This window comes from Podarcis pityusensis (assembly GCF_964106645.2).
Source record: "Podarcis pityusensis genome assembly, chromosome: 15".
Classification (NCBI taxonomy): domain Eukaryota; kingdom Metazoa; phylum Chordata; class Lepidosauria; order Squamata; family Lacertidae; genus Podarcis; species Podarcis pityusensis.
The window spans coordinates 39,084,741-39,102,226 of NC_138040.1; the positions used below are offsets into that span (position 1 = coordinate 39,084,741).

At 44.9% G+C, this 17,486-nt stretch overlaps 1 protein-coding gene and 2 long non-coding RNA genes across 3 annotated transcripts in view; 2 read left to right on the forward strand and 1 right to left on the reverse strand.

Annotated features, from left to right (window-relative positions):
• The window catches only part of LOC308463885, a 326,983-nt gene that overhangs the window by 79,225 nt on the left and 230,272 nt on the right, over window positions 1-17,486 (reverse strand). The window lies entirely within an intron of this gene.
• LOC308463828 (uncharacterized protein) lies at window positions 11,760-12,875 on the forward strand. The gene is made up of 2 exons (XM_080982611.1): window positions 11,760-12,416; window positions 12,456-12,875. The coding sequence occupies exons 1-2, from the start codon at window positions 11,859-11,861 to the stop codon at window positions 12,813-12,815; spliced, it is 918 nt and encodes a 305-aa protein (XP_080838737.1). The 5' UTR covers window positions 11,760-11,858; the 3' UTR covers window positions 12,816-12,875.
• Window positions 14,346-16,606, forward strand: LOC308464703. Its single transcript, XR_013980133.1, has 2 exons — window positions 14,346-14,511; window positions 15,394-16,606. It is a non-coding gene; the product is annotated as an uncharacterized lncRNA (long non-coding RNA).

Sequence of the window (17,486 nt, forward strand, 5' to 3'; positions counted from 1 at the left end):
TTAGCAGTTAGGCCTGAATATCTTTTGTAGGCCCAAATGATTGTGCAGTCCCAGCACTTCCCAGCCTGCTTTGCTGCTTCTGCTCTCACGTGTCTTTGTCACATGACACTATTGGGATCCACATCAGCTGCGAGGCTCCCTTTGACAGGGACGGAGGGAGGGAGAGATCACACGCTGGTTTGCAGGTGGGGGGGAGGAGAGGGACAGCTCTGCAGCCCAGCTGGTTTGGGGGGGAGAGAGATCACACTGGTTGGGGGGGGAGGGAGGAGAAGCATCCCCCTGGACACCTCTGCAGCCCAGCTGGTTTGTGGAGGGGAGGGGGAGAGAGAAAGGGCTGGGTTGGGGGGGAGCTGGGCACCCACCCACCCTGTCCCCTTGGTGGAAGCAGCCAGCGCCCGCCCTTCCACCCTGCGCCCACCCCTGGGTGGTAGATTACTGCCTGTTTTTTATATTGGATCGTAGATCACAGGCTACTTGAAGTTGGACATGCCTGCCGTAAAGCAACTCATGGGAGACCAGCAGCCATGGTTAGCATCGTTTTACTGATTGAAAGTGAAATAGGAAACAGAAAGAATACCTATAGTAAAGTGAAATTTACAAGGAACAGTATATCAAAACAGGGATTGAACTGTGCAAAGCCAAAGTTCCACTACGGAGTAGTAGCCCCTCCCCTCTTGCAAACCTGTAAAAGCATCCTCTGCTTTTGATAACCTTACTGCTCCATTTTTTTTTAAAAAAAAAACTCCAACAAACCTGTGCTGTGGGAAGATACTTCTGCTTTCTATGCTTCTCACAGCAACCCTGAGTTCATTCTCTTTTCTGCAATAATTTGGAAAAGCGGATTATGATGCCCATTTTATTATTCCCAAGGGGACGCTTTCTGACCACAGGCAATTTGCTTCTAATTCATCCTTTCACCCTCTCTGATCACTTGAGCCTAGCGTTAGACCAACTACCTCAAGTAGTCTTCAGTGTCTTTCAAGAAGCATTTGCAAACTGTAAAACATCCACCTCCCTTGCCTCTGGGTCAGGGAGGTTGTGCTAGTAAATATTAGAGAGAGAGGAGGTCACCCAGCAACAGAGCAGCATTCAGTATATGTTATTTTTTTCATGAAACCTTGTCATCTAATACTACATTTTCAAATATCTTCCGACCAGGGAGTCTATGGAACATCCATCCATCTATCTGTCTGTCTGTCTGTCTATCTATCTATCTATCTATCTATCTATCTATCTATCTATCTGTCCTTTCATAAAGCCAGGGTTTAAAAACACTGATTGATTCATTAAGTGTCTCTAAAGTCAAACCATCCATCTTTCTATTTTATCATCTTAGTTTTCTCATCGCTCTCACTCGGTGCCTCTCTCTATGTTTATCCTCTAAATTCCATTGGAATTAGTGTTGTGCTGAAGTGTTTAATCATATACAGCTTATCTGGTAACAGTATAAGCACTTTCCGAGGGCAAAACCTTACCTGGTGAAGTTACTTTATTGATATGTGCTGCTTACTTTTTTAAAAAAGCTTCCTTTGTGGAATCTATTTTATTACGATTCTGCAAAAGTGTCCTGAACATTCTGTTAATTTTATTCCAACTGCAATAATGTGCTGCACACTGTCATTGTTCTGTGTTTCTTTGTTTTGTCTTGTATGTATGTTGCGTGTCGAGGTCCCCAATACACCCCAAAGGAAAACACAATTGACACTTAATTTTTGTTTAATTTTTTTGGCATAATTTTGGCCACAACTTTATTCAAATACAGCAATGTGAGTGGTTGCTTAGGCATTGGTAGCATTAACTGCCCCCGCACGGGAACAGCTCTGACATTCGCACCCCCCGCGAAGTCAGCAAGGGTAAGTCACCTGGGGAGAAAGACGGGACTGGGAACCATGCCTCACCTCTCCCCAGCATGCTCCCAGGGGCTTGCGTGGCCCTAGCCCCTTGCCAGGGGGTTTCGGACAAAAGCATGGGGGAGCCCCTGGGTTCCTTTAACGGTAAAACCCTTCAGCAGCAGCAGCAGCAGCATTTTGGAGGGGCAGGCACAGCCGAATCCATACCCCTCCAGCAACCAATTCCAGACCAATGCCTAACCGCAAACCTTACAAGTTGTGACGCTTTGCTACGCGGTAGGCGAAAACCAAGTGGCACACACTAATCAGCCAAATGGCAAAATTCCTACCGGACCCCTGCCCCAAAGCAGACGACCCCATGACAGGCAATAGCAAGGTCAAGCAAACAGCCTAACATTAGGGAAGGGATGGCGGGTGATCCGAAGCACGCAGCGAAAGAGGACGTCTGTTGCTGCGTGCCTTGTATTTAACAAATAGGGCTGTCAATCACTAAATGGCAACATCTAATTTTCCCCAGTAATAGCCTGCCCCTGCTTACGAGTTGGCCAAACCATCTGCCCAGAAACAGCAAGGTGTCTTGGAATCCCCAACCGCAACACGTGCTCTCCGTGATGGAGAACACGCTTTGTTGTTTTTGGAAACTCAATAAACATTATTTTACAAAACCGAAATAGTTGCTTTTTAAAGTGGTAATTTCACCGTTTTACTCTTCTTGTAGCCTGGTTGAGGTTTTGTTGTAACCAAGCAGCTTAAAAATCTCGTGAAACAAATGAACAAGCAAATAAAACTAAGTATTACTCAGAGTAGATCCATTTAAACATATGAACCTAAGTTAGTCATGGCCATTAGCTTCAATGGGTCTTTGTGACTAACATTGGGCACAAAGCTTTGTCGTTTGCCATTCCTGGGTTGCTTTTGGTCATAGAAAATGTGATAAAAGCTCTGAAACTGGTGGGCATTTTTACTTTCTTTTTTTTTCTGACAGGCAAAAGATCGAGTCTGCTTATAAATAAGTACAAAGTTCCTCTGGATGTATTGAAACCAAACCTATAGTTACTTTGCTTCCTTTTCATATTCTGTCACAGAGACTGCATCACCAACCCTTTTAAAATGGCAGGGCTATGCAACAAAAGGGAGGGGGGAATGGAGAGAGGGGAGAGAAATGTTGGCTCTGGAAATGCGACAGACTCATTGTGGCTTTCTATTGTGGGCTTTTTTCTTTTGAAAGAGAGGCTGGTTTTTCTTGTTGCTTTTGTATTTCTGATGAATGTCCTTGCTTGGTTCATTCTACAAGCCCTTGCCAGCATTTTTGGCTCAAACAGCCTGGATGGAAGGCTTGTGTTCTCTTCAAACATTTCAAAAGCACCTTTGAAAACACCCCAGGAAAAAAAAAAGACGTTTGTATTACAACTACAGTTGCTCACCTCCCATTATAGGGAAGAAGCTTCTAATATGATGATGTTCTAAATAAAAAAAAGGCCAGAGTTCAATCATATGGATAAAGAGAAGCATGGAAACACAACCAGAGCAGAGCATCAAAGCATTTCTTAGGCCCACAGATGCACCAAAAGTGCTAATGAATTTTCATGAGGTCTACTTCTTCTTTTTATGGATCAAACTGAAGAAGAAATCTGGAGTACTTCAGATGGGGAAAATGAGAAAGTGAAATTGATATATTCATCCATCCCTAGCAGTGTGGTGCCTGTGGGTTATTGAGGACTTACCATGGCACACATAAAACTTCTAAGCAATTCCTCTCCCTTTTTCCTTGAAAAGTACATAGAGCTGAAGGACAAAGCTGGAAGAGGCATCCCCCCTCTCTTTGATTGGTTAGGGGTGAAAAGAGAACAATCAAGAAGACTGTGGGGTGGGGGAAGGAAAATTGGGTGACTAGCAGGAGGTGGGGGAGGGGAAATGGGGTACAGCAGGAATCAGAGAGAATGGGGGGGGGGAGAGATAGGTTTAGAACAGAGATGGACAAATTATTAATTTCAGTTTCAATTTTTCTCATTTTTCCACTCTCCAGTTCTTTGTGTTCCTATATCCTATATCATGAAAATTCATTAGCATTATAATGTAAATTTCTCCTAATGTACACATTTTTGCAGAGCTATTTCACCTAATAACATGCACTTCTGCATAGTTTCCACTACCATATACACTTTTATGCATACTTTACTCTAGCATATGCATTTTCATACACAAAACTTGGCTAGAGTTGCAGAATTTGGAGAAGTGCAAATTTCAGATGCCGGCTGTGTTTCAGTTCATGTATTGTTTCAGGATGTGCAGATTAGACAGGTTCTGCTTTAAATGATAACTGAACCAAATTTCCTCCTCATCCCTACACACACAGGTTCTGCTGAAACCCACCCCTCAGCCTGCCTCCATTTCCAGTCACCATCACATCACAATTACATCTGTCTTCATTGACTGAACGATTAAAAACGATGAATCTGATGTGCGCCCACAGATGCATCCTGCTGTGATTTGTTGTCCTCTTACGTAAACATCCTGAAGATTCATGAAGATCTGTGTATGGGGTCAATCCTTTTGCAGTGCTGGCAAGCACCAGACCTGAGATTTACAAGACAATTCTGCAAGCGAGCTGCCCTCAAGCTTTATATACCAGTGCTAACACCTTGAACTTGGCCCAGAAACAAATCATCAACCAGCAGAGGTGCTGCATGCATCCTGACAGTCTCTCACTCCAGTCAACATCTGTGCTGCATGAGAAAGTGCCAGATCATTCCCAGACTTTATACTTGCTCCTTCATGGGGAGTGCAACCCTATCCAGGTCAGGCAATTGACTAAGTTCTCAGGCAAAGGAACCAGTCACCCACAGTCCCGCAGCTTATTTTTTCTCATCCACCTCACCACTGTGTCCAAGCACCAGTCTAGGGGCCACACCACCTCTCCTGATTGAGATACTATGGAATAATAGAGCTGTGTGTCATTAGCATATTGATGGCACCTTCTTCCCAAACGCCTAATGGCCACTCCCAGTGGCTTCATATAGAAACTGAGGGACGCGAGTGGCACTGTGGTCCAAACCACTGAGCCTCTTGGGCTTGCTGATCAGAAGGTTGGCGGTTCAAATCCCTGCAACCGAGTGAGCTCCCGTTGCTCTGTCCCAGCTCCTGCCAACCTAGAATTTCAAAAGCATGCCTGCGCAAGTAGATAAATAGGTACTGCTGTGGCAGGAAGATAAACGGTGTTTCCATGTACTCTGGTTTCTGTCACGGTGTTCCATTGCGCCAGAAGCGGTTTCATCATGCTTTCCACATGACCTGGAAAGCTGTCTGTGGACAAACGCCAGCTCCCTCGGCCTGAAAGCCAGATGAGCGCCGCAACCCCAGAGTCGCCTTTGACTGGACTTAACCATCCAGGGGTCCTTTACCTTTTTACCTATATAGAAATTATTTAGCATTGAGTATAAACAGCACCCCGTAGTCCCCCATAGCCAGGAGTGCAAAAAGGACTCTCCCCATGCCACTTTTTGGACTAGGTCCTATAAGTAGGACCATGTCCACTGTAATACAGGGTTTCAAGTCCCAATTCCCGGAGCTGGTCTGGGAAGATACCATGGTTAATGTTATCAAAAGTAACAGAGAGATTGAGAAGCAGGAGCAAAATCTCACTCCCCTTGTCCTGCCCTATCAGTCAGGGTGACCAAGGCCAACTCATTCCCAGGCCAGGCCTGAACACAGATTGGAATGGATCTAAATAATCTACCAATCTAAATAGTCTACTAGTATGAATTGAATATTGTGGTTTGTGGTGGGGAGAGACCCCATGTAAAACAGAAATTCAAGATGATGTTTTAATGCTACTGGATTTGACCTTTACCCAGACCTCATGGAAAAGCAAATGATTATGTCTGTGTTTTTTCTCTCCTTCTGTCTACTGGGGGCAGAGGGAATAAGTAAGAAGAGGCTCTCACAGCACTCTGGAAATTCCAAATATGCCCACAGACCCCCTCAAAATTTGGCAACCCCAGAATTTGTCTTAGGGGAAAAATAAAACAACCTGAAAGTTAAGTCAAGCATAAATATTTATTTTGGCCCAGAAATATACAGCAGCATATATAATGCAATAGACTTTTATGCTTCAGGAGGTTGAATATTTTTCAAATATGGGGGTTAGTTGCTTAATAATGGAGTCTTTCTTTATTCTTTTCTGTTTTAAAATTGCCAGGTCCCCTTTAGAAAGAATTCTAAGAAGGATGAGGATATTAGAATAAATAATAAATATGTTACAATGTGAATTTGGGAGATTCATTATGTATTATTTCTCCCTTTTAAATCTTTAATTATAAAATAAAACTCTCGGGGATTCTTTTTTTACCCAGAGAGCATCCTTTTCTTAACTTTAATACCATAGAAAACAATTTGGGTTTGGCTTCCATGTGATGGAAGATCGATCCGTCACTTAAATCTGTGCAGTTTTGGTTGCTGTGTCGATTTCTCAACACAGTGAGTTGCTTAGGACTCTGACTGGGAAAGGTTTTCCAATATAGCTGTGTGATGGAAATCACCATGAAATGTTTCAGAGATTGTTGATGCTGTGTCTGAGGAGACAATAGCTCAGTACAATATAGGGATGACCTTTTTATGTGACGAGGAGAATATGGATCAAGATTCCTGCATGCCCTATAAAGGACTTTGGAACTTGGATGATGATGATGATGATGATGATGATGATGATTTAGACATGTAAAGACAGGTTCTGGTGGATTGAGTGGTCAAGACCAAGAGAGAGGGTTTTTGCACGTGCTGTAGAGGAAAGTGAGGGGCAGATGGGGCTCATCAACCTGGAAAGGCAGACCATCTAGGAGAAGGAAAACTCTGATCCTAAACCTCCACTATCCTGTGGGATATCTTTGAGAGAAGAGAAGACTAAGGAGTAACCCTACATAAATCCAGAGTGGAGTCCCTAAGATGGTTGGATGGCACCTTGTACACCTTCTTCTGGCAACTCCTGCAGCCAAGCTGGTGCCAAACATATTGCTGTCTCTTCCTTTGGATCCCGTAAGCAAGACTGAGAGAGGGCTCTTCTTGTCTAGACAGCCCAAGACCTCCATGCACACTGCCCAGGCTTGCACCCTGGGGAGGTCACTTAGGTGCTAAAAGGCCAAGGAGAATGTTTGTGTGCAGGGAGGAGTAAGTTGTAAGCAAGCACATTTTATGACATTGCACAACATCACTGCTCATCATGGGCATGCCTGTTATGGCATCAGTAGCTTTGTGGAGCTAGTCTGGCTTTAACTGGAGATGCCAGGGGCTAAATCTGGGCTCTTCTGCATGCAAAACATACCACTGCTATTTGGAGTGGCAGCATGTCTATGCAGCCTCTCAACAACATAATGGCTTGAAGTGTCCAACGTAAAAATACTCCCAATATCACACACACACACACACACACACACACACACACACCCCACTGTAGACTAATGAGTGAAATGAATACCAAATATTTGAAATACTAGTGGGGTAGCTATGCTAGGCTACAATCACATAACAGTTTATTCTGTTTTGATTGACCATTCTATTTGTGCTTCCCCATGATTTAAAAGTCATTTCCAGAAATCTATTGGAATATAGTACAAGTTTAGTACTCGCATCCATGTAATTTGCAAACAGATTCCCCCCCCCCCCAGAAACAAATAACACAGAAAGAGTGGCAAACTTGCACTATATCCCACTACGTTTCTGGAAGTGGCTTTTAAATTATGGGGAAGCTCAAAAATAATAAACTGCCATGTGATTGAAACTTGATCTAAGTCTTTTGCAGCAAAACCAACAAGTTTGCCAGCACTAGATGGCACTAAGGAACCAAATGATCACCCTGCTTTTTCTTCCTCCCCCTATATTATTATTATTATTATTAGTCTTGGAACATGCAAATTACAGATAGTTGGGTTTTTTTTTTTTAATGGAATGAAAGAACTGTAGCCATTTCAATGATGCAAGAATCTGCAAATCTATACCACTTAGTATTTATCGTGGAATAGTTTCAGGGTTTCTTTGTTTGCTTGTTTTGCATGATGCCACGTGACAACATCATTATTGAGCGAGTCTGCCAGAACAAGCTACTCATCTTGTAGTTTATGCAGTGTCAATCCACAGGTCAAGGTTCTGATCTGCTCATGGGCCTGAGGGAGGGGGCAAAATAGGAAAGTGTACACCAAATCACAGCGATTGTTTCATGGTTTATGAAATCACAATTTGTGCAACCATGGTTTATGAAACCAGAATGAGTCATTAGTCACAAGGCAGTAGTCAACAACCAAATGGGGGCCTTGGCTGGATTTTAAAGGGTTTGGGGGAAAGATTTAGGGCAGGGCATAGGTGAAATGCAATGGAAATTATGGCTTTTGGCCCTAACAAAAATCCATCTCTGCATATATTAGAGAAAATACTGTACATTGAAAGCTGTGGTGCTGCATAATGATTCAGTTTGCTCATATATTGCCCGCAGTTCAGCCATGAAGCTCATGGTGAGGTGGTACTAAGGGGACTTATTATCATGTATGTTGGGGTTGCCCGGAAAAGCAGGCATTTTGAGGACTGGTGTCCTTGGAAGTATCAAAAATTATTTCGGGAGCCCATGGATTTCTTAACCTGATTTTGTTCATTGCCCTTCTTTGAATGCCTAAACGCTGATAGAAAGACTTCGGTTTTATTGACTTTTCTTTTAGTGGCCACTCGGCTCTCTATAGCTCAAACCTGGAAGGAACCCTTGACTTACGATATAGAAATGTCTAGCGAAAGGCTGTCACTGAGAAAATAAAAGAGATAAAAGGAACAGAAAAACCAGACAAATTGTATGCACTATGGTGGCCATTTATTCAGTATACAAATGAAACTGGTCTTAAAGATAAGCTCCCTAAAGCATATCTGCAGATACGGCTGTACTCAACAGTGTGACTTAAACTACCGTATTTTTCGCTCTATAGGACACACTTTTTCCCCTCCAAAAATTAAGGGGAAATGTGTGTGCGTCCTATGGAGCGAATGCAGGCTCCTTGGCTTCAGCAATAGCAACGTGAAGCCTCCGAAGCGCAGAGGGAGCACTCCCGGTCCCACCAGGAGATGCTGGGGACTGAACCTGATGCCTTCTGCATGCTAAGCAGTTGTTCTACCACTGAGCTATGGCCCTAGCTCACCATATTGCTGTCAGGATAAAATGGAGAAGGTGGAGGCTGAAGTGTGTATGCTCTGTGGAGGAAAGGTGGGATAGAAGTTTAAGAAGGAATAAAGTATGTAAACTAGCCTATAAGTGAATAAACTACAGTATATTTTTAACTTGCTCTCCTAATAATTTGTATATAAATTATAAAAGTGGTATATAAATTTTGTTAAATAAAAAAGAGGAAATGTCCAGACTTTCAAACAGTATGTTATGCCCGAGCTTTCATTGCTGAAACTACCAACAGCATTTTCATGCTCACAAACACCTGATGAAGGAACCATTGTGACATAACCCATTCAAGCAGAGTGAAGGGGCAACAGGCTGTCAACAGTGGCAGTAGTTGGGGGCTCCCATCTATTAAAAAACCACAGAAAGTCTTTTCATAGTGCCTGAGGAATTAATCCCTTATTTAACGTTCATAATTGCTGGATCGATTTAACAGGACTGGAGCTAACATTTGCTTGGATTTGGCACCATTGATAGGGAACTGCCTGCTGCGTCCTCCGCTTTGAAGTCACCCTGGTCTTTGGGCCTCCAGCACCTTCTTCAGCATGTCCAACCCATCTAAGAGGCATATGATACTGGTGTTCTACTGGGTTAGGAAGAAGCCCCTGACAGAGAAGCCGTGCTCTACCATCTCGGCCAGACCTTCTGCCTCTGCACTGGCTTGCAACACTCCTCACATTTCACTCTACTTCTTTTTTTTTTAAAATCATATTTATTAAAGTTTCCAAAAATATAAAAATACAAAGAAAAAAGAAAAAGAAAAAAAGATATTTAAAAACCTTACTTTCATTGCCTACTTTCTGGGACTCCCCCCCTCCCCCCCGACTGTATTCCCCTTTCCTTAATTTGGTTCTACAAGCTCTCACTCCCAATTTGAAGCTTAATTTGTTTAACCCACTATCCAAATTGAATTGTACAAATCTTACCACCGTCCCACATCATTAACAAGAAAAGAAAAAAGATTTTCCCCAAGATCCACCCCAGTTCCTTCCACGAATTCCCTTTTTTTAAACACGTCCAATCAAAATAAAATGACATGCGTAAGTTATATAAAGAAATAAAAAATAAGAGATATAGAAAAATTCAAAAGATGGTTACACAGCCTTTGGATTCCAAATCTCCCCCCCCCTTCCCCGGTTTGAATTCCCCATGTCCATCAGTCTATACATTATCAGCTTGGAAGTCTCAATTCATGACCAGATTTCTCCCCGATTCCATCTTGCCGGTTTTCTTTTAATTTATTAATTTTAATAATATTTAACTTCAAGTGTCCAATCTAACAAAGGCCTTTAATTTCCTTGATCTTTACTGTTGGGTTTGGAACTTAACTGGTTAAGTTGTTCCCATGATGCCTCAACATTCTGACGTCAGCTTTCGAAGCTGGGAGGAGCTGGGAGGAGTTTCGTTTCTGTTCCCCTCTGGTCTCTGTGAGAAAGAGGTCGCAGTTTGTCATGGCTGCGGTGAGCCCAGGAGATTCCTGGGGAATGTCGGAATAAAGAACTGAAATGGACAAACCTGGTCTCTGTGTGTGTTTGTCTGAAGCTAAGTGAAGCTACGTGACAGTTTTTCGCTGCTGTGTTCAACTCTGCTGAGGCGTGACTGGAGAGCTACTGGAGACGGAGCTGAGTGGCGCAGCTCGGAGGAAGCGCGCCGGGCATAAAGAGCTAATTGTGGACCGTAAATCAATTAGCGGGGTCACGCCAAAATCAACAATTCCACAGGTTATGGACCCTTAATCACCGATCGTAAAAACTGTCACAGGAATGCGTTTGAAGTTGCGGCAGGAGGTGGTGAGATTTTTGCCTGTTGCTAGGAGGCAAAGGAGTAGCTGCGGAGCTCAGAGCAGCTGAAAGACACTAAGTGGTTGCCTGTGTTGCTGCAGAGCTGAGAGCTGGGAGCAGCTGGAAACGGGTGCCGGATAAGCTGGTGAGTACAGCTTGGGGCCCCTTGGGAGAACGGAAGACAATGGCAGGCAGCCAGGTCTTGGAGGACATTGCGTTTGAACAGCTCACTCTAAGAAGTTGAGCAAGGGCTGCTGGGTATGTGCTGCTGCGTTTGCTGTGAAGCTTCAGCAGGAGGCCAGAGCCCTGAAGAAGTATTGAGAAAAGCCTAAAGATGGCTGGTGCCCCTGTTCCTGATGATTTAGCCTCAAGGAGTGCTAGTGAGCAGATCGGGGGGGCGAAGGATTCCAAAGGCAAGTGTAAAGGCTTGTCCACTGTGCGTGCTGGAGTGGAATGTCAACAAAGCAGGTTCCCAGAAAGCCGCAGTGGGAGCCGGGCCAGAGGGGGCGGAGCTGGCAAGGAGTGCTTTTCTGGAAGAAGGAGAAGGAGGCCGGCTGGGAGGAGCCCCGGGCAGTGTTTTTCCACTGGAGTTCGTCGTTGCTGCCCATGGAGAGCGGAGACAGCTGGGCAGGAAGGTCCCAAGGTCAACCAGCTGAGTTCTCATGGGAACCAGTCTCGGAGAGGAGGCCAGCGTGGGAACGCAAGGGAAAGACGTGGCTCAGATGCTGGGGAGGGTTGTTTTCTTATCACTGCTTCTATGGCAACTGTGAAGAACAACTCCAGCCAGGACACGGTGATGCGCTGGGTTTTGAATACTGCTGTTGGTCAGCACCTGCTAAGCGAGCCTGCTGGCGAAATGCGGAACTGCAGGGCTGTTTCAACAGGACACAACTGTGATGTTAGCAGACGGAATGAGAAAGTCGGTTTCTGGTGTGGCTAACATGTCTTTTTTCTCCTTTACAGGAGGAGCTAGAGGTCTACGTTGTGCCGGGACTGAATTGTTGTTTGTTATCTGTATCAGCTCTAATGAAGCAGGGATACAAAAGTTGCTTTGAAAATGACACCTGTTCCATTTTCAGAGAGGGGAAACAAGTGGCCAACGTGAAAAGGGGGCAGAACAATCTCTTTGTTCTGGAGTCACCTCTGGAGGGTGGTGGGAATGCTGGAAAAGCACAGGCGCAGTGTGCTAAGGTTCCCAGTCATGTGCAAAAGCTGCACAGGTGCACAAAAGGGTACAAACTCCGGAAATGTGGGAGGTCCCTAGGGTGCAGGGCATGCAAGGGTGCACAGGTACATGGTTTTCCCGGGTTTGGGAGGGTAGCCAAAGAGCCCTTTGAGCTCTTTGAGGCAGGTGGTCCAAAGGTTCAGGAAATGATCTTCTGTGGATATGATCCTGCAACCAATGGGTGGAAGTTTGCATACCCAGAGGGTGATCAAACCAAGCTGCTGGTCAGTAAGCAGGCTGAGTTCTGTGAACAGGATGGGTGTTCAAGACTCAGGGATGGTCCTGATTTTCTCTCAGAATGTCTGTCTGATTCTGAGGAGGAAAGGGAGGCAGAGGCTGATCCCGGTGATGGGGACCAGGTCCAAGATCAGGGTTCAGAACCCGGTGATGGGGACCAGGTCCAGGATCAGGGTTCAGGGCAGGTCTGGGCATCTCCAAAGGTTGTGAAAGGAGTGTCCAGGTGTGAGGCTTCATCTCCGGTTAGCGTAATGGAGAAAGCTCACAAACAGGGTGTCAAGTCAGAGGGGGAAGGATCTGACGGAGAAGACACAACTGCTGGCCCAAATGGGTCAGTAGGGTATCAGGTCACAAGTGCGTGGAAAAGTGTCGCACAGTGTGATTCTGGGAATGTTGAAGGGGTTCAACAGGTGCCTGGGAAAGATGCCGGGAAGTGGCATAAGGCAAAGGGGAAGGTGTTGAACTCAAAAAGGTCTTGTCAGAATGGTTCGGCAAGAGGGGGTGTTGGGTTTGGAACTTAACTGGTTAAGTTGTTCCCATGATGCCTCAACATTCTGACGTCAGCTTTCGAAGCTGGGAGGAGCTGGGAGGAGTTTCGTTTCTGTTCCCCTCTGGTCTCTGTGAGAAAGAGGTCGCAGTTTGTCATGGCTGCGGTGAGCCCAGGAGATTCCTGGGGAATGTCGGAATAAAGAACTGAAATGGACAAACCTGGTCTCTGTGTGTGTTTGTCTGAAGCTAAGTGAAGCTACGTGACAGTTTTTCGCTGCTGTGTTCAACTCTGCTGAGGCGTGACTGGAGAGCTACTGGAGACGGAGCTGAGTGGCGCAGCTCGGAGGAAGCGCGCCGGGCATAAAGAGCTAATTGTGGACCGTAAATCAATTAGCGGGGTCACGCCAATAAATCAATTCCACATTTACCACTCCTCCCGTTGTTCTTTCCGTGTCGTAATCAGTCCTTTGTTCTTCTTATTCCTCACTTTCTCAGGTTTCTTGTCCTGTTCAGCTGCTAAAACTTTCTAATTCAGAAATCTGGTATCTCTACAGAGGTTTGTTATTCAGGAACAAAAACTTACGTCCAGTCCCTTCCTTTCTTCAATAGAAAATTCTATTGTCTCCTTTAATGTAAATACCTCTGTAGACAAAATACTATTTCAGTTTTGCAGCTTTCCCAGAAGATAACAAGTCCTGTGCGAATCCCAGAGTATTTTTCCACTTACGACCGTTCTTGTAATGTCCCGAAACCCCTCTAGGGGGATTGTAATAACTTTGTATCCTCTAATCCAAAAATCAAATTGTTGCTTATTTTCCAACAGTTTATATCCATATTATAGCAAATTGTAACAAAATTAACCAGCAAAGTCCTCATAAACAAAGTCCTCTTTATATTCTCCAGCTTTGACAGCTACTTTGACAGCTGTCAAAGTCTCCGTCTCTCTTCACCAGGCTCCGCGAATCGCCCCGGTTCCCAGGGGGGGGTTGCATTTTTCTTCTCACCCTCCACTCTTCTCCTCCAGCACAGTTCTTATAATTTCCCATCGTGAAATTAATGATTTTTATCAGAAGTATACTTCCCTTTGGACCTTGGTTACCCAGTCCTTGTTTTGGAATGCTTACAGTAGGGGGGGGGGATTGACTTCCTTTTTAAATCGCCCCCGCTCGTGCCAAATCCGAAATTTTGAACCCGGTTTCCCAATTACTCACGGGTTGTTGTTAATAGTCCAAATTTTCAATGGAAGAAGTCAGCGCTCTCCGTCGAATGGCATGCGGCTGCGCTCGGCAGGGAAAGCAGAAGACTCAAAGCACCATGCCGCTCCCCGGCACCCGATCCGAAGCCTTTAAAAAGGCTCCTTCACGAGTCGGGAGGGCGCTAATGGTGCAAGCCGAGTCACCCATGTCCACGGACTCCGTGCCCGTGGTTTTTAAGGGTCCCCGCGTCGCCGGCGCGGTAGGACCCAGCCCCTGCCGAGCAGACTCCCTCCGGAGCTCGGAGGGAGTCCGCCATTCGGCGATGGCGCCAACCCGGAAGTGCATTTCACTCTACTTCATGAGGAGCAAGACACAATCTGCTCCGCTCAGGAGGTCCAGCAGGCGCAAGGTGCTGCGATTGCCGAATCTCACCGACCCCAAGTTTTTAAGATCTGTCATTGGCAGCATTGGCCGGAAGAGAGCCCGCAGGCGTGGCAAGCAAAAGAAGACTCCAGCAGGAACAGGAAAAGGGGTGAGGGCTAGGCTAGAGGCAAGAAGGCTCCAAAGCTATTTGCGGGGTGGGATTGCTTTGGAAGATGCCTTCTCACAATCTCTACCCTTGAACCACATAAGGACATAAGAAGTGCCTGCTGGATGAGGCCACATTGGCCTGTCTAGTCCAGCATCCTGTTCTCACAGTGGCCAACCAGAGGCCCGTGGAAACAAGAGCATTCTGTATCCCCTTCCTGCATCTTCCAGCAACTACTATTCACAAATGTTACTGCCACTGACTGTGGAGGTAGAGCATAGCCATTGTGCCTAGTGGCCATTGATAGCCTTTCCTGCATAAAACCATCCAAGTTGGTGGCCGTCACAGCTTTCTGTGGGATTGAGCTTCCAGAGGGGTAGCTGAGCATGCCTGCTGCAGGAAAAACAGTCATTAAAAGCACATTTCTCCCAAAGAATCCTGGGAATTGCAGTTTGTAAAGGGTGCTACAAATTGTAGCTATGCGGTAGAAGGGTAATCTACAATTCCCAGGATTCTTACAGGGGAGAAGCGATAATGCTTTTAATGTATGGTGTGTATACAGCCTCAAATTAGCTCCAACAGCTCTGTAATACTAGAACAAAGATTATAATGCATATTGTTGTTGTACTTTTATAAATATTATAAAACCCATTCCTGCAAGCCATGTAGTCTGGAATAAACTCAGTCACCCCTCCCATCATTAATTGTTTCTACTAGGTGGGGAGGGGTGTTGGATCTGCTTCCCTGCCTTGAAGAAAGGCGCAGGTCAGATGTGTGCCCAGAGCTGGCCACCCTTCGCAAGAGAGGTGTGTTGGTTCAAGGTGGCCACGCTGCCTGCAACTTGCACTCCTTCCTGACGTGTCTTCCCCAAACCCCTTCTTCCAGAGGCTGTGTTGAAGTTTTCCATCACGTGGAACACAAACTCGTGGAACTACCTCGAGGCTCAGGCAGTGGTGGAAACCCTCCTCAAGCATGAGACGCCAGAGAGCCTCCTGCAATACGAAGGGATCAAAGCAGCTGTGGAGTCTCGCCTACCATACACGGCACTTCCAGAGGCTGGGCCGGTTACTGCAGGCCTCCATGTTCCTTGATTTCATGTGACAAAACATGAAGTTGCCTGACGCCGCCAAGTGGGACGAGGAGATGGACACGTGATGAGCTTTATTTATTTATTTATTATTAATTTTATTGAGTACAAATTAGAAAAAAATACAAATATACAAAAAAAGGAAAATACATGTAACCAATAGAAAATTAGAAAACATTTTACCTCTTCTCAAATCTACAATTATTTACACCTCTACAAAACAATATTCACAATAAAGAAAAGAAATGAAAGGTAAAATATAAAAGAAAAGAACAAGAAGAAGATAAAGAAAAGGAAGAAATAAGATCAAGAATGAGAATTTTAAAAGTAGATAAGTATTCGCTATACACAGCCATTTCCAATCTATATTTATGTTCAATTATGAACCAGCCCCAAAGAGCAGGTCGAAAGGAACCCGAAGCCTCCGGAGCCCAGCGGGAACTCCCGCTGCACTCCGGAGGCTTCGCATGAATGTACCTTGAACACACAGAACGTACCTTGTTTTGGAGGGGGAGAAGAAGAAAAAAAATTCTCCCCTCTCTGTGCAGCGCCCCTTCAGCGAAGAGGCAGGAGAAATGGAAGGGGCTCCGTTTCTCCTGCCGCTTCGCTGAAGGGGCGCTGAGCAGAGAGGGGGAGATTTTTTCCCCCTTGTTCTCCCCCTCTAAAACAAGATGTGTCCTATGGTCGGGTGCGTCCTATAGAGCGAAAAATACGGTATATTCTTCCCAGGGAATGACTATCTGTGATGGATTAAGTAATTTGTGTGCTGTTCCCGGGCCATTATATGGTGGACTTTCTGGATTAATAAGGATTATTTACGTTGATGGACAACCTGATGTCTATTATTGGGGTTGCAATGTTATGTATCTTTTTAATCATCATCATATGAAGAAGAAAATAATTAAAAAACCCAAAACCATGATTAATGCTCAAGCACTCCCCTAGCTAGTTTGTTTGCATATGTAAGACAAGTGTACAGCCTACCGTCAGTTTATATACTATTTCATTCTATGTGTGGGAAGTTTGTCATGTTTGATGCGATTCTTTGTTGGCTTGTTCTGCCCTTGCTGCACAAATACAGTGACAACAACCAGGCTTCCAAACAGCGGCGTCTGCCTGCAAGCAAAGATCCCTGCAAAATTTAACAATTCGTTGCTTCCTCATTTGTTCTGTAAGCGTGAAACGCTTAATGAGGTGGCTTAATGTTTAGCAACGCGCATGACACAGGCACACAGAAGGGTTCCCCCTGCTGTTTTCAAATTGCTCTGTGATGTAAACATGAAAAATGCATACCAGCGATGCTTCCAAATGCTGAAGGACTTTGGTGAGGGGAAAATGCATCGTGCCCTTTCATGTCAACCCAGCAGGCTTTGACTCTTTGCTTTCGTACTGCATAAATGTACACAAATCCTGCTCTATTATTGATTATTTATGAAATGTATATCCCGCCTTTCCTCCCAAAGGAGCCCAGCACAGCAAATACACAAATGAAAAAGCAATGAAAAACAATTCCAATGTAGATACAGACTGGGAAAGATCTCTGCATTCACATGGCAGCTTATTCTGTTTCCCCAAAATTTCCCTGTTAATCTCCACGTTTTATTTGAGCTTTCACATGATGCAAAAGCCGCTTCCAGAAATACAGCAGAATATAGCACAAGTTTGGTGCTCATTTCCATGCTAATTGTAAATTGATTTTTTCTGGAAGCAAAAAAACACAGAAATGAGTGCTCAACTCGCACTATATTCCACTATAGTTCTGGAAGTGGCTTTTGCTTAGTGTGGAAACTCAAATGTAATGTGGAAATTGCAGACCCACTTGCAGTGATCCTCGCCCCCAGGGGACCAGGCCCAGGATGTCGATAGTTTTAACAAACTGTACAAGACAAAT